Here is a 17387-nt window from a genome sequence, read left to right on the forward strand (position 1 = left end):
CTCCCTCTGGAAAACCCATAGAGCTATTAAAACAAAAACTACACCATCATAAATTTGTTCCCCACAGGCAGTTAATCTGATCAACCATTTTAGTAATCCCTCAACCCCACTATATCTATTACCTCAGTCACTGCATTGTAAACACTTTAAACCACATTTTATAATGCTGTTTACAATGTAAATACATGCTGGTACATATGTATATTTTATGTATTTAAGCTATGTATTTTTATATTGTGTATGTATACATGTAGTATATATGTATTTTATGTCTTCTTTGTAAGTTATGCATTTTATGTACTTAAGTATATTTTATCCAATATCTGTACTTTATTTTTATCTAATTATTTATTCTTGTAATTGTTGAATAGTGTGGGCATGTGGCCAAGTGGTTAAGGCATTGGACTAGCGACCTGAAGGTCGTGAGTTCGAGCCCCAGCCGAGGCAGCGTGTTGTGTCCTTGAGCAAGGCACTTAACCACACATTGCTCTGCGACGACACCGGTGCCAAGCTGTATGGGTCCTAATGCCCTTCCCTTGGACAACATTGGTGTCGTGGAGAGGGGAGACTTGCAGCATGGGCAACTGCTGGTCTTCCATACAACCTTGCCCAGGCCTGTGCCCTGGAGAGTGAAGACTTTCCAGGCACAGATCCATGGTCTCGCAAGAGTAACGGATGCCTTTACTTTTAATTGTTGAATGTTGTTGCTTTTGTTGCATGAGCATCTTGACCAACACACCACACCAAATTCCTAATACATGTAAATGTGTGGTACTGTGCAAAAGTCTTAGACACATACATATAGCTAGGGCGCCTAAGAGTTTTGCACAGTACTGTATTTGTCAACATGGAGTGGAGAGCAAGTTTGTAAATCTGGCAGGAGCAAAGGATGTTAGGAATGGTGGGGGTGGAACGCTGTGGGAGGGGTGTGGGGCAGGTGGCAGAGAAGGAGTGCCAGGGGCAGGGGGTGGCACGGCTGCTGAATAAAGTTGATCCTTGATCCTTGATTATGCCACCACATCGTCAACTGAAATATATTGGCCACTTGGAGTTGATTCATCAGCCCAAGTATGCAGGAGGCTGTACTGACAGAATTCATCCTCCACTTTAGTAAACATATCTATGCCGGAGACCATTGACCAGTCTTTCCTGGCAGGCAAGCAGATTTTCTTTATTTCTTTCTCTTTTGATGTAAAGCCAAAGAATTTCTTGATGTGCTTCAACGCAAATAGTCGGGAATGCTTTTTGGATGTCTCTTGAAAGAGAGTGTTTTCATTTTCTATGTACTGAGCCCAGTAGCTTAAGTGCAGGAAACTGAGCGGAGAGCAGAACCTTGGAATGCAGATGGTCAGGAAAGCAGCAATGGTCACGCAGGCTATCAAAATCCAACCGGCCACCTACGTCAAAAGAAAATGTTGGAAACGTTAATATGAAGGCATTCACATTTTAAATTGTAAGCTGCCGGTGTTTCTGCCAACAGAGAGCTAATGAAATTGGGTCCATGCAGAGCGATAATATATAGGTGCAACAATGGATGATTGATTATAAGACTATAAGATCTGTCATAAGGGGGCGTTGGGAGTGGACCCAAATGCAAGGCACAGACACAGAGGTACTAGGAACAGGACAAGGTTTATCAAGAAAGCAAGGGCAGTCAGGAAGAAATGACACTGGACATGGACACAGGCCCCGGATGAGACAAGGACACCGGGCCTGGGCTGGGACTAAGACTGGGAAAGCGGGACCAGGATAAGGAACTTGGAACTAGGAGCCTGAGCTAGGACTCTGAGCCAGGGACCAGACAGGGACCTGGAACCTGGGTCTTGACTCGGGCTCAGACCCTGGATCTAGGCAAGGACAAGACGTGGCTACAGGACTGGACGTGGCTAGGACAGGACGAGGTTCTTGAACTAGGCTTGGACTAGACGAGGGACTCCTGGACAGGACAAGGGAACTCCAGCACAGGACAAGGGAACTCCAGCACCGGGCTGGGCGAGGAACTCCAGTGCAGGACGTGGAACTCCAGACCAGGACTTGGCCCTTGGACTGGGCTAGGCTCGGCTCTTGGACTCGGCTTGGTTAGGCCCTTTGGTACAGAACCGGGACTCCTCCTAGGACGCAGGACCGGGATCCTCCTAGGAAGCAGGGCCGGGATGACTGCCAAGGATACTTGCTGAGGGAAATTGCCGAGGTAACTGTCGGGGATTTGGATGGGGAGGGGAAGGGAACAGTCCAGCCAAAAGAAGCTGTATCCTGAAGCTATTTATGTAGCCAGCCCAAAACTAGAATCAGATGCCTCAATTAAGGAGCCCAACGGAACTGGGGAAAACAGGGAAAACCTGGAATACGGATCGATGGACTGGACCATGAACCAGAATGCGGACTTCACGGACCAGACTGTGAACCAGAAGGCAGACTTCACGGACCGGACCATGAACCAGAATGCGGACTTTACAGACAGGACCGTGACAAGATCATAAGGGCATAGGAACAGCAATGAGCCATTTGGCCCACCGAGTCTGTTCTGCTATTCCATCATGGCTGATTTATTATCCCTCTCAACCCCAATCTCCTGCCTTCTTCCCATAACCTTTGATGCCCTGACTAATCAAGAACCTATCAAACTCCCATTTAAATATGCCCAATGTCTTGGCTTCCACAGACGTCTGTGACAACGATTTCCACAGATTCATCACCCTATGGCTAAAGAAATTCCTGCTCATCTCTGTTTTCTAGAGATGTCTTTCTATTCTGAAGCTGCACCCTCTGGTCCTCGACTTCCCCACTATGGGGAGCATCATGTTTATCAACATTATGTCTGATAAACACATTTTGGATTTTAAGCACAAGAGACCCTGCAGATGCTGGGATACCAGAGCAACACATAAAATGTTGGAGGAACTCAGCAGGTCAGGTAGCACCTATGGAAGGGAATAATCTGTTGCCGTTTCGTGCCAAGGCCCTGTTGATTGTTCGTCAACGGAACTAGGAAAGGAAGCTCACTTAGCAACCTGTAATTAATCGAAGCTCGCACTTTATTGTCTCTGCACAAACAACAATGTAACTTTGCTGACCTCCGGACCAACATCTTACTGTTCCCTCTGTACCAATGCTCACTCAGACCACTTCACCAATTGATAACACCGAAATACGGGATCTCCGTTGTTCAGATGATCTATCCTTTCTTCTCCCAGCCCCTGGCGTGGGGGTTCTTCCTTGCAATGGTGGATCTCTTGAGAGAGTTATCGCTGATAGCACACTCGAAGTGTCCACTTTTATACTTGTTCCTTACCAATTTAAATATTGCATTCCAGTGTCATTGGCTGTAGGTCATCTGATTAACCTTTAACACCTTTTTATTGGCTCTGCTCCAGGCCAGCTTCGAGTTATTGCCCTCTTCCCAGCAAGTGACTGTCGGTACTTTATGGCTTTCTGTTCTCTTCAGTAACCAGCTCACATTACTCCAGACAAGCACCAACCCCAATATTCACAAACCTGCATGTTATGTTATATCAAAGAACACCTCACAAATAGCTTCTTATTTGGAACTCATCTCTAGATACACAGATTACCTAAAACACCATTGTGTCTATTTTAAGACACTGAAAGCAAAGCAACTCCATCTCGCAAAATGCAGGACATAAAACATTTCCACAAAATGGCAGCCTCCATCTCCAAGCACATAACAGTAACAAAGACAATTAATCTGCCTGTTCCCACTGTCCTTGACCCATTCAAGTTCAATATTTTAAACCCATTATGGCCAACAACCCTTCATCAAAAGGAAGGGGGGGGGGTGGATACCAGAATAAGAAGATGGGGGAAGGGGAGGAATACAAGCTGGCAGGTGATTGGTGAGACCATGTGAGGGGGAAGGTGAGTGGGGGATGAAGTAAGAAGCAGGGAGGCAATAGGTAGAAGAGGTAAAAGGTTGAGGAAGAATGAATCTGATTGGAGAGGAGAGTGGACCATGGGAGAAAGGGAAGGAGGAAAGGCACCAGAGGGAGGTGAAAGATAGGAGAGGAGAAGAGAAGGGGTCAAAGGGGAGCCAGAATTGGAGAATGTAAAAAGAGAAAAGGGAAATGGGGAAGAAATTACCAGTAGTTAGAGAAATTGATGTTCATGCTGTCAGGTTGAAAACGGAATAGGGAGAATAATTTTGACATTGCACGGTGGTGTAAAATTAGTGTTAACAGACCATTTTCCCATTTAATATCACTCGTGTTTGTTTCCAAGATCTACCCTTTTAGAAAGAGAAGGCTCCAATGCCATCAGACTTAAAATTTACCTCAAAATCACAATCAAGTTATTACTGCTGTCTTGGATGATGTGAATTTTGTTGTTTTGCACAACAATACATAAATTACTATAAATTACAAATCAAATAGTGAAATAAAAGGAATAATGAGGATTAATGGACCATTCTGAGGACATCTGAAGGCATCTGAGGACAGAGGAGAAGACCTTATCTTTACTTTAGCCTTGTCTGATTACAAAGGTTTATTTTTTTTTGTGATTTAACTTTTCCTTAGCATTCATAGATTCATAGAGTCATACAGTACAGAAACAGGCCCTATGGCCCATCAAGTTTGTGCCAAACCAATTAGTACTGCCTAGTCCCATCGATCAGCACTGGGACCAGAGCCCTCCATACCCCTGGCATCCATGTACCTATCCAAACTTCTCTTAAACATTGAACTCGAGCTCACATGCACCACTTGTGCTGGCAGCTCATTCCACACTCTCATGACCCTCTGAGTGAAGAAGTTTCCCCTCAAGTTCCCCTTAAACACTTCACCTTTCACCTTTAACCCATGATCTCTAGTTGTAGTCCCACTCAAATGCAGTGGGAAAAGCCTGCTTGCATTTACCCTATCTATAACCCTCATAATTTTGTATACCTCTTTCAAATCTCCTCTCAATCTTCTACGTTCTAAAGAATCTTTCCTTATTCAAATGCTCTATTCAATCTACGAGGGGTGATTGATAAGTTTGTGGCCTAGGGTAGAAGGAGTCAATTTTAGAAAACCTAGCACATTTATTTTTCAACACAGTCCCCTCCTACATTTACACACTTAGTCCAGCGTTCGTGGAGCATACGGATCCCTTCTTTGTAGAAGTGGTCCATAGTAGGGGTGATTGATAGGTTCGTGGCCTAAGGTAGAAGGAGATGAGTTATACAGCTCCTGTTACATGCACGTGCAGTTCAACTCTTTGAGTGACAATGCAGAAAGTTTGAAGTTTATAACTCATCTCCTTCTACCTTAGGCCAGGAACTTATCAATCATCCCTGCTGTGGACCACATTCTGGAGGTCCAAGATGCCGACTTCTACAAAGAAGGGATCCGTATGCTCCACGACCGCTGGACTAAGTGTGTAAATGTAGGAAAAATATATGTGCTAGGTTTTCTAATATTGACTCCTTCTACCTTAGGCCATGAACTTATCAATTACCCCTCGTATGTTTATAACTCAGGTCCTTCAGAACTGGCAACATCTTTGTAATTTTTTTCTGCACTCTTTCAACCTTATTTACATCTTTCCTGTAGGTAGCTGATCTGCACAAAATACTCCAAATTAGGCCTCACCAATATCTTACACACTTTCAACATATTATCCCTTCTCCTGTACTCAATACTTTGAGTTATAAAGGCCAATGGGTCAAAAGCTTTGGTTACGACTCTATCTACCTGTGATGCCACTTTCAATGAGTTATGGACATGTTTTCCTAGATCCATTTGTTCAACCACACTCCTCAGTGCCCTACCGTTCACTGCATAAGGCCTACCATGGTTTGTCCTGCCGAAGTACAAAACTCGCAGTTGTCTGCATTAAATTACAACTGTCATTTCTTAGCCTATTTTCCCATCATGATAGCCTTTCTTGCTATCCACTACAGCCACCTGCAAAGTTGCTGATCCAGTTAACAACTTTATCAACCAGATCACTGATGTAGATGACAAGCAACAACAGACCCAGCACAGGTCCCCATGGCTTCTCCCACAAAGCCAATGTCTCATCCAACTTACTACCTCATCCTTAATGCTGAGTAACTGAACCTTCTTAATTAACTTCCCATACGGGATCTTGTCAAATGCCTTGCTACATCCACTGCCTTGCCTTCATCAACTTTCCTGGTAGCTTCCTTGAAAAATTCTATAAAATTAGTTAGACACGAACTACTACTCACAAAACCATGCTGAGTATCCTTAATATGTCTCTGTTTATTCGAATAATTCTATATCTGTTCTCTTAGAGTTCCTACCAATAAGGTAGCCACTACTGATACCAGGCTCACCGGCCTATAACTGCCTGGTTTATTCTTAGAAACCTTCTCAAGCCAACAGCGTTAGTGATCCTCCAATCCTCCGATAACTCACCTGTTGCTAAGAATGATATAAATATCTCTGCTAGATTCCATGAAGTTGATGCCAGCTTGCCTCACTTTATAGACTCTGTCTTTGTCTCCTGAGTAAATGCAGGTGCAAAAAATTCATTTAAGATCTCCCCCATCTCTTCTGGTTCTACCATTCTGACCAGAGGACCAGTTTTGTCTCTTGCAATCCTTTTGCCCTTATCGTATCTGTAGGATCCCTTAGGATTCTCCATACATTGTCTGTTGGGGCAAGATTAAGCCTTCTTTTAGCCATCCTGATTTCTTTCTCACGTGTTCTCTTGCATTGCATTTCTGATACTCCACAAGGACCTCATTTATTCCCACCTGTCTATACTTGTTATGCATCTCCTTTTTTTCTTAACCAGGGCCTCAATATCTCTTGAAAACCAAGGTTCCCTCCACTGGTTATCTTTACCTTTTATTCTGACAGGCACGTACAAACTTTGTAATCTCAAAATTGCACTTTTGAAGGCCTCCCACTTACCAGGTACAATTTTGCCAGAAAACAGCCTGTCCCAATCCACACTTGTCAGATCCTTTCTGATACCATCAAAATTGGTCTTTCTCCAATTTAGAATTCCAACCCCACAAATTTATTCAGTCAATAAATCTGCAAGACCACTTCACACTTATCTAGACTTATGAATTTCCTTTTAGAGTTGAAAGAATTCTAGATGTTTTAACAATATCTATTGCCACAATGATCTGTTGCTTGATAATCATCATCACAAGCCTGGGCAGAAGGTATGGAGATCCTGAGATGCCTAGTCATCAAGATCGCTCTCTCCGCCTCACCAGTGTAGTCCAAAGGAAAACAATACATTTGGCACCAGCTTGGCTGCAGGAGCTTCTGGAAGGATGCTCAGTGATGTCCTGCTACCTTGGGGGCTCCACTCAGGATTTGCTGTCTGGGTTTACTCCCGTAGCCTTCGTCTCTCCCGAGGCTGCCCACAAAGTAGTGGGGCTATTTATCCATAGCTGGGGATCTGGTTCACGAGCACCAGGGCGTGTCCACACACTGGTGTGTCTGTGTGCAATGTGTGCAGGGGCCAGACCTCCTCCCCGTCCTGTGTAGTTGAGCCTAAATCCAAAAGGAGTCCGGTTTCCATGTGTTGCCAGTGAGGATGCACTACGTGAAGCTTGCTGTTGGAGAGGCTGTGTACTGGCACTCAGTTCTCCTTTTTATGAGTCTGCTAGCCAGTGGTGGAAGCTGAAAGCGAGAGTAACAAGCACTGCCCACTACACACCACACTAGGCGCATCACAGTGTTACTATACAGAGAAATCTGCAACTTCAGTCTGACTGTGAACTCTACCCTAGAAAATCTATAAATTTCCTGTTGATACAACCATCGCTGGCAGAATCTCAGATGGAGACGAAAGGGAGTACAGGAGCAAGATATACCAGCTGGTTGAGTGGAGTCACAGCAACAAGTTTGCCTCAATGCCAGTACGACCAAAGGCTGAGTGTGGACTTCAGAAAGTGTAAGAAGAGGGAACACACACCTGTCCTCACACAGGGATCACAGGTGGAGAGGGTGAGCAGTTTCAAGTTCCTGGGTGTCAAGATCTAACCTGGTCCCAGCACATCGATGCAACTAAAAGTAGGCAAAGAAAAAGCAGCTATATTTCATTAGGAGCTTGAGGAGATTTGGTTTGTCATCCAAAATAGTCAAAAACTTCTACAAATGTACCATGGGGAGCATTTTAACTGGCTGCATCGGTGTCTGGTATGGTGGGGTGGGGCTACTACACAGGGTTGAAAGAAGCAGCAGAGAGTTGTAAGATTAGTCAGCTCTGTCATGGGTACAAGCCTCTGTAATATCCAAGACATCTTGGAGTGTTGCCTTGGAAAGACTTTTTCACCCAGAGAGTGGTGGATATATGGAATGCTCTGCCTCAGAAGGCTGTGGAGGCCAAGTCTCTGGATGCTTTCAAGAAAGAGATGGATAGAGCTCTTAAAGATAGCGGCATCAAAGGTTATGGGGATAAGGCAGGAACTGGATACTGATTGTGGATGATCAGCCATGATCACAGTGAATGGCGGTGCTGGCTCGAAGGGCCGAGTGGCCTGCTCCTTCACCTATTGTCTATTGTCTATTGTCTATTGAAAGGCAACGTCCATCATTAAGCACCCCCACCACCAAGGATATGGCTGTTCTCACTGTTCCTGTCAGGGAGAAGGTACAGGAGCCTGAAGGCACACATTCAGTGATTCCGAAACTGCTTCCTCCCTCTGCCATCTAATTTCTGAAAGGACATTGAACCCATGAACACAACCCCACTATACTTTTTTAAATTTCTGTTTTTGTACTACTTATTTTAATTTATCTATTTGATATACATATATTTATCTAATTATCTATTTGATATACATACCTTACTGTAAGTCATTTTTTTATATTTGTCATGTATTGTATTGTACTGCTGCCACAAAGTGAACAAATTTTATGCTGGTGGCATTAAACCTGATTCCGATTCTGATTCCAATTCACTCTGACCTCTCACCATAAGACATAGGTGCAAAATTGAGCTATTTGGCCCATCAAGTCTGCTCTGCTATTCCATCATGGCTGATTTATTATCCCTCTCAACCCCAGTCTTCTGCCTTCTCCCTGTAACCTTTGACACCCCGACTAATCAAGAATCTATCAACCTCCGCTTTATATATACCTAATGACATGGCCTCCACTGTTGTCTGTGGTAATGAATTCCACAGATTCACCACCCTCTGGGGGAAAAAAATCTTCCTAATCTCCATTCTAAAGGGACGTCCCTCTATTCTGGGGACGTCCCTCTATTCTGAGGCTGTGCCCTCTGGTTTACTATTCCGTTTAAAATAGTAAGTCTGACTCTTCCTGCAATATTTGTATTTTTGCTCTACATTATTTCTTGCACAGCGGGTTGGAAGTCAAATGGCAGGAGCCAGTTAAGTGTAGTTCTTCTTTTGTAATAGGCAAGAGACCAAAACCCAACTTTCCGTTAAATTTGAGGTCCAGGATATGTGCTAAATTATGAGGTTGCATGTGTTTCAGGCAACTCTTGTGATGAAGTTCCTTATTTTATTTTACTTTCAGAAATTGAGAATGAAAAATATATTTATTTAAACAAAACCATCTCACTTAAAAGTTTTCAATAAGAATTTAAGATCAAAGTCCAAAGTAAATTTACTATCAAAGTACCTATATGTCACCATGTGCCCTGAGATTCATTTTCTTTGTAGAACAAAGAAATACAATAGAATCAATGAAAAACTGCACACAAAGACTGGCAAACGAGTTATGTGCAAAGGAGGACAAACTGCAAATACAAATAACAATGATAACAAGAATAATAATAATAATCTGAGCAGACTAGATGTCAACAAGGAAGCATAGAATGCCTGGCTAAGAATTGGAGACCTCTTCCCAGGATCAGAAGGGTATCTTGTGGCAATACAGGACCAGGTTGTTAACACAAGAAAGTTATCAAAAACACGTAACAAAAGACCTCAAATTCAAGACAAATGCAGAAATTGCCAAGAGAATCCAGGAACAATCCAACGCAATATAGAATCCTGCAGCAGTCTAACTCAATCTGGTTACTTACACAGGCACCACTCAAGTGGCAAACATCATTCACCAAATTTTGTTTTAAAATACAAATTCATAAAAGACACCATGCCTGACTAAAAATACAAACCTGATCCAGCTTTAGAGTCAGAACCTACAAATTATTTTACAACCGATCCATTACTACAGATAGAACAATCCATAGTAACCATCTGGGTATAATAATTCAGGATAAACAAGCAAGAACAACTTACTTAATAGATAGAACCATTCGAAACACACATAACATACAAAAATCAAAAAAGTGAAAAACATCACTTATTATCTGAATGGTGGCTGATTAGGAAAAGGGGAGGTGCAACGAGACCTGGGTGTCATTATACACCAGTCATTGAAAGTGGGCATGCAGGTACAGCAGGCGGTGAAAAAGGCGAATGGTATGCTGGCATTTATAGCGAGAGGATTCGAGTACAGGAGCAGGGAGGTACTACTGCAGTTGTACAAGGCCTTGGTGAGACCACACCTGGAGTATTGTGTGCAGTTTTGGTCCCCTAATCTGAGGAAAGACATTCTTGCCATAGAGGGAGTACAAAGAAGGTTCACCAGATTGATTCCTGGGATGGCAGGACTTTCATATGATGAAAGACTGGATGGGCTACGCTTATACCCTCTGGAATTTAGAAGATTGAGGGGGGATCTTATTGAAACGTATAAAATTCTAAAGGGATTGGACAGGCTAGATGTAGGAAGATTGTTGCCGATGTTGGGGAAGTCCAGAAGAAGGAGTCACAGTTTGAGTATAAAGGGGAAGCCTTTTAGGACCGAGATTAGGAAAAACTTCTTCAGACAGAGAGTGGTGAATCTGTGGAATTCTCTGCCACAGGAAACAGTTGAGGCCAGTTCATTGGCTATATTTAAGAGGGAGTTAGATATGGCCCTTGTGGCTAAAGGGATCAGGGGGTATGGAGGGAAGGCTGGTACAGGGTTCTGAGTTGGATGATCAGCCATGATCATACTGAATGGCGGTGCAGGCTCGAAGGGCCGAATGGCCTACTCCTGCACCTATTTTCTATGTTTCTATGTTTCTATCAGAAATATGCTGAATTAAACAATGGAAATGTTTGTAGAAAAACATTTTATCATTTCTTAATGCATGCATTACCTAATGACAATAAAAGGGGACTGCATGTCCTCACAATCATAAATGAAAGATGATGGAACATGAACAGGGTATGCATTGTCCCAAAAGTAATATCTACAAATCCCAAAGTCACTACATAATAGCGTTAAATAATTAGGGCTGCACATCAATATTTATGTTAATCTCCAGAAAACCACAAGACTAAACACCATTAAACGAGTCTGAAAATTCCTAGCAATTGAGAAATGAGTGTGCTTGGCTATGCCCGTACCTCAGGTTTTACCAGCTTGAGATGAGAAAAGTACAACAATAATAATAGATAAGTAAATGAATAATATTGAGAACTTGAGTTGTAGAGTCCTTGAAAGTGTAGAGTCCATTGATATTGGAATCAGTTCAGAGTTGAGGGTAATAACTGTGCCTGGTTCAGTAGAGGAACTGCTGTGCCCTCTTTGTATTTAAATGCTGGAACCAGGACAGATCCTCTGATATGATAATGGTAAGGAGTTTAAAGTTATTGACTCCCTTCACCTCCGATCCTCAATGAGGACTGGCTCAGTGATTCCCGGTTTCCTCCTCCTATAGTCAATAATCAACTCCTTGGTCTTGCTGACGTTTAGTGAGAGGTTGTTGTTGTGCCACCATTCAAAGCACGGTCGCACTACACCTTGCAGTATCAGGAACCCAAGTTCAGTTCCCGACGCTGCCTGGAAGGAATTCTTCCCATGACCACGTGGGATTCCTCCGGGTGCTCCGGTTTCCTCCCACAGTCCAAAGACGTATCGGTTGTAGGTTAATTGGTCATTGTAAATTGTCCTGTGATTAGGCTTGGGTTAAAAGGCCTATTCTGCATTGTATCTCAATAAGTAAATAAATACATAATTTCCAGTCTCCCTCCGATATGCTAATTCGTCACCACATTTGACCTGGCCAAAAACAGTGGTGTCATCAGCAAACTTAAATATGGCATTAGAATACATATAGCCTCACAACCGTAAGTGTAAACGGAATAGAGCAGTGGGCTCAGTACACAGCCTCCTGAGCTGATGATGACTGTGGAGATGTTGCTGAAAAGACAGGTCTGCTTTTCTCAAAAGAAATAGTGAGGAGTTTCTTAAGTTTAATGAACTTAACTGCAGTTTCATAGACAACCCTGTCTAACTTTAAACACAAAATAATCTGCAGATGCCGAGATCAAAGCAACACTCACAGTACGCTGGAGGAACTCAGCGGGTCGGGCAGCATCCGTGGAAAGGTTAACTCATCATTTCCACCGATGCTGCCTGACCTGCTGAGTTCCTCCAGCGTCCTGTCTAATTTTACTTTATGGATGTGATTTTCTACGCTTATTTGTCTGAGGGCACATTGTAAATGTGTATTCTCTCTGTAATGAATGTGTGTTATGGTCAGTGAATTCCCAACCAAGATGCGTTTCTGCTTTCCAGTCGTTCCCTTTTTTGTTGCAATATTTCTCCAAGCTGAGAATAGCTGGTTTCATGCTTATGTAACCAAATAAACATCGTGGCCAAGAAAGTTCACCAGCACCTCTTCCTCACTAGACTAAAGAAATTTGGTACGTCCCCAAACATTTTTTTCCATTGCACTGTCGAAAGCATCCTATCTGGATGCACAATGGTTTGGGATGGCTACTGCTCTGTACGTCAGCACAAAAAACTGCCAAGCGTTCTGGACACAGCTCAGCATATCACAGAAACGAGCCTCATCTCAGTTCTGCTCGCTTTATCAGTAAAGCAGCCACTATAATGGAAACATAGGAACACAGAAACATAGAAAACCTACAGCACAATACAGGCCCTTCGGCCCACAAAGCTGTGCTGAACATGTCCCTACCTTAGAACTACCTAGCCTTTACCCATAGCCCTCTATTTCTCTAAGCTCCATGTAGCCATCCAGGAGTCTCTTAAAAGACCCTATTGTTTCCGCCTCCACCACCGCCGCCGGCAGCCCATTCCACGCACTCACCACTCTCTGTGTAAAAAACTTACCCCTGACATCTCTGTACCTACTTCCAAGCACCTTAAAACTATGCCCTCTCGTGCTAGCCATTTCAGCCCTGGGGAAAAGCCTCTGACTATCCACACGATCAATGTGTCTCATTATGTTGTACATCTCTAACAGGTCACCTCTCATCCTCCATCGCTCCAAGGAGAAAAGGCCGAGTTCACTCACCCTATTCTCAGAAGGCATGCTCCCCAATCCAGGCAACATCCTTGTAAATCTCCTCTGCACTCTCTCTATGGTTTCCACACATCAAAGACCTTACCCAGCCTAGACATTCTGTCTTCTCCCCTCTCCCATCAGGCAGAAGATACAAAAGCCTGAAAGCACGTCCCACCAGACTCAAGGATATATTCTAACCCATTGTTTTAAGCCTAATAATGAATTTATTTATTTATTGAGATAAAGTATGAAATCGACAGGCCCTTTGAGCCATGCCATCTAAAAACATAGAACATAGAAAAGTACAGCACAGTACAGGCCCTTCGGCCCACAATGTTGTGCCGACCCTCAAACCCTGCCTCCCATATAACCCCCCACCTTAAATTCCTCCATATACCTGTCTAGTAGTCTCTTAAACTTCACTAGTGTATCTGCCTCCACCACTGACTCAGGCAGTGCATTCCACGCACCAACCACTCTCTGAATAAAAACCCTTCCTCTAATATCCCCCTTGAACTTCCCACCCCTTACCTTAAAGCCATGTCCTCTTGTATTGAGCAGTGGTGCCCTGGGGAAGAGGCGCTGACTATCCACTCTATCTATTCCTCTTATTATCTTGTACGCCTCTATCATGTCTCCTCTCATCCTCCTTCTCTCCAAAGAGTAAAGCCCTAGCTCCCTTAATCTCTGATCATAATGCATACTCTCTAAACCAGGCAGCATCCTGGTAAATCTCCTCTGTACCCTTTCCAATGCTTCCACATCCTTCCTATAGCAACCCCCAATTTAACATTTGGAGGAAATACGGCTCTACCAAAGGAGGAGTAAGGCACTCCTTCCCTCCGCTAGTCAGCAGGTCACCCTCGGACTAGGTGTAGCACCTGCTTAGCCTGGGAGCCAGTGATGGGTGGTCATATGAGCAGCTACTGCACATCACAAGTCCTGGTTATGCCAGGCAGACAACCTTTGAAGAGTATTGATAATGTCTGGGAGTCCCCGTCTTGTAAAGACACTGCCCAGAAGAAGGCGATAACAAACCACTTATGAGGAAAAAAATGCCACGAACGATCATGGTCATGGAAAGACCATGATCATCTACATCACACAACATGGCATTTAATGATGGTAATGATGCTGAAAGACAAGGAATACAGCAACAACCATACCCATGTTTCAGAGATTTCACTTGCATGCCATCGCATGCACTCATTGGTGTGATAGAAAATTGGATTTGTTATCAGACCCATGGATAACCATTTATCCTGTAATCAGGACCTAGTCTGTTACTTAATTAAGTCTTCCTGTAGCCACTATTGTGTTATCAAAATCTCATCAACTGAGAAAGTAAAAGCTAATAATAATAACTGTTTTATAGGGCACTTGTCATACAAACAATGTAGTTCAAAATGCTTTACAATAGGATATGTAAACAGAAAAACAAAAGACAATGTTATATTAGTTAAAAGCAAGGTTAAATTAATAGGTTTTAAGCTGGCCTTTAAAGTGTCAATTGAGTCTGTATCCCGTATAGTTTTTGATATTGAGTTCCACAGTTTAGGAGCATAGTTCAAAAAGAAAAGTTGACCTGCCAATTTTCTTTTGAGCGAGATGGCTTAAACTTAAGAGACCAGTGGAAGAAGCTTGAATAGGATTATAAACAAATGTGATTTTATGATATACTCTGATCCAGACCATTGAGAACTTTAAAAACAAGAACTTTAAAATCGTTTCTAAAAGAGTAAGGAAGTAAATGCAGAGTAGCTGGTACGGAGTGATATGTTCCCTCATCGTGGTCTAGAAGTCTAGTAACTGTGTTCTGAATGAATTGAACTGGAAGGCCAGTAAAAAGTCCACCGCAGTAATCTAGTCTATGTGATAAAACCGTGAGTTAGTATTTCAGCAGTAATATTTCTTAGTATAGAAATGCTGCTCTGGTCACTTATAATAACTTAATTAATTTAATTCATTTGTTCAATATTTATTTATTTTTATAAGCTTGCTAAGCTTGGCAATGCAACTTTAATGAATAATTAGAAATACAGATTAAATAAAAAAAGATATGTAGTTTAAGAAATGAATGACTTATTGCAATTTTATTGCCTGGAATCAACATTAACACTACAAAGTAAAGCAAACATTTGTGCAAATCTGGCCTACCTGTGACTGAAACAGAAGAATATTATTGCCTTCAGTTCTTAGATCGTTGATGTTCTTTATCCCTGTAATTTTCACCTTTGGACAGGGAAAGCGAGCAAGAATGATCTTCCGATTATGAAGACTCATATTCTCAAAAACATTCCAGCTGTCAACTGGTAAGAACTCACTCATGGCACAGTTGTAATACAGGCCGTTCAGAAGAGTAACAGCTATCCAGGTTACTGGGGCAACCAGGGATGTTAAAATTATGCTGACAAGGACGTAACAGATTAACTTGCAATTTTTGTGTAATAAACTTGAGCCTTTTCTTAAACTCATTATTAGTTTCCAGGTCAGACTGTTAATGGAAAATCCGATTATCAGCAACACCAGGGCAGGAACCGTACTAAAAGCCACGCCATAATATAGATTCATCGTTGGTTTGCACGGACATTTGAACGCAAAGAATGAAAATGCTTGCTGTCCCGCCACCGTTGCCAGGGAAGTCAACGTAACTAGAATTGTTGTCCGTTTGCTTTCAAGAAATGACAAGAGAGTAGAAAGCACCATTTCTGTGAAAACGAATTTGACTGTCTTCACCTGACACTGCAAGTACTTGCTGCTGTAGTGTCCTCAGCTCATGGATGAGTTTCTAAAGTAGACCAGAGTAAGTGCAATGTCATTTCCTTTGTTGAAATCTCTTTGCCATTTTGAACTGTTGTATAATCTGCAGAGGACAAATTAGTGTGTCTTCTAGATTTTGGTATTTTATGTTTAATATCTGTTTTGCCATTCTACTTTTTTACTAATTACACTGGAGAGCAACCTTTTTCGACAGTGTTGCTTCCTCAGAAAGTTTTTTTGTTTATGATAGACCACTTGAAGCTGAACACAAATATAATTTCAGACTACTTGTATCACGTAGGAATTTGGAGAAACAAGAAATTAACTTTTATTGAAAATAATATGTTTAATTGCATTATATGTGCTGACACTTTGCAATTGTTCAACTAAGCTGAAAATGTTGTGTTGATTTTCGTTTGAACTCAGTGTCTGAGGCTTTTCATTAAGTGTCCAACAATAACCAGCCGGCATTGATTGATTCCAGTTGCTCTGATACTATTTCTCCACGGTCACAGTGTCCCGGTGAAACCTTTCACCGTGCTTGTCACTGACAGCGCTAAGATTCACAGGGAAGAAGTCTAAATGGGAACACAGGAAATGAATCTTTAGTGACATGTTGCACTTCATGGTTTTGTATGCTTGAAGCATGTTGTTAACCAGCTGCATGTAGTTTGGTGATCTGTAGTTGTCAGGAAAATTTTCACCAACATGCTTGAATGCCTTCCATGCGATTTTCTGCAGTCCCATTAGAAGTTCTTCGAATTGCCTGTCACTAATGATCTGTCTGAATTGTGGACTAATACAGGCCAGTTCAACATAATGGTGTGAGATAGAGAACTTTCATGGAGGTTTTCATGATCTGCAGCCCAAAATCCATAAGATACACCCAAAAGTATTCAGGAAGCAAGACCTTTGTTGTCCAGTGTTACTTACACTTTTCCAATTCTTAATTAATGAGTAAAGGCTGATTTATACTTGTGCGTCAAATCGACGCCGTAGGTACGGCATAGCCGCGAACCCTACGCAGTGCCTACGCGGATCTCTACACCGTAGCCTGACGTGCACCTCTCCCAAAATGTAACCACGCGTCGCGGCAACGCAGACCGGAACAAATGTGATTGGTCCGCTTGGTAGCATCGCATTTCTTCCTACGCTGCAATAGCTTCCCATTGGGCGACTGAAGGGCAGGGAAGGAACTCTGGCTGCAATGCTTTCCATAAAGCTTTACAGACCTCCGAAATTATGGAGGACACATTTCGCTTTTATGAAAAAAGACACTTGCTTTAAACTTGTTTACCCCGAGGGAGACTACCATGACCATGAAGCCTCGCATGGGCAGGTGTGTGCGCATGCGTGAC

At 42.7% G+C, this 17387-nt stretch overlaps 1 protein-coding gene across 1 annotated transcript; it reads right to left on the minus strand.

Annotated features, from left to right (window-relative positions):
• Positions 1-1007: 1007 nt before the first annotated feature.
• LOC134342911 (calcium homeostasis modulator protein 4-like) lies at positions 1008-15975 on the minus strand. The gene is made up of 2 exons (XM_063041594.1): positions 15427-15975; positions 1008-1397 (listed from the first exon to the last, which is right to left on the minus strand). The coding sequence occupies exons 1-2, from the start codon at positions 15973-15975 to the stop codon at positions 1008-1010; spliced, it is 939 nt and encodes a 312-aa protein (XP_062897664.1).
• Positions 15976-17387: the final 1412 nt, after the last annotated feature.

This window comes from Mobula hypostoma, chromosome 2 (genome assembly GCF_963921235.1).
Source record: "Mobula hypostoma chromosome 2, sMobHyp1.1, whole genome shotgun sequence".
NCBI lineage: Eukaryota > Metazoa > Chordata > Chondrichthyes > Myliobatiformes > Myliobatidae > Mobula > Mobula hypostoma.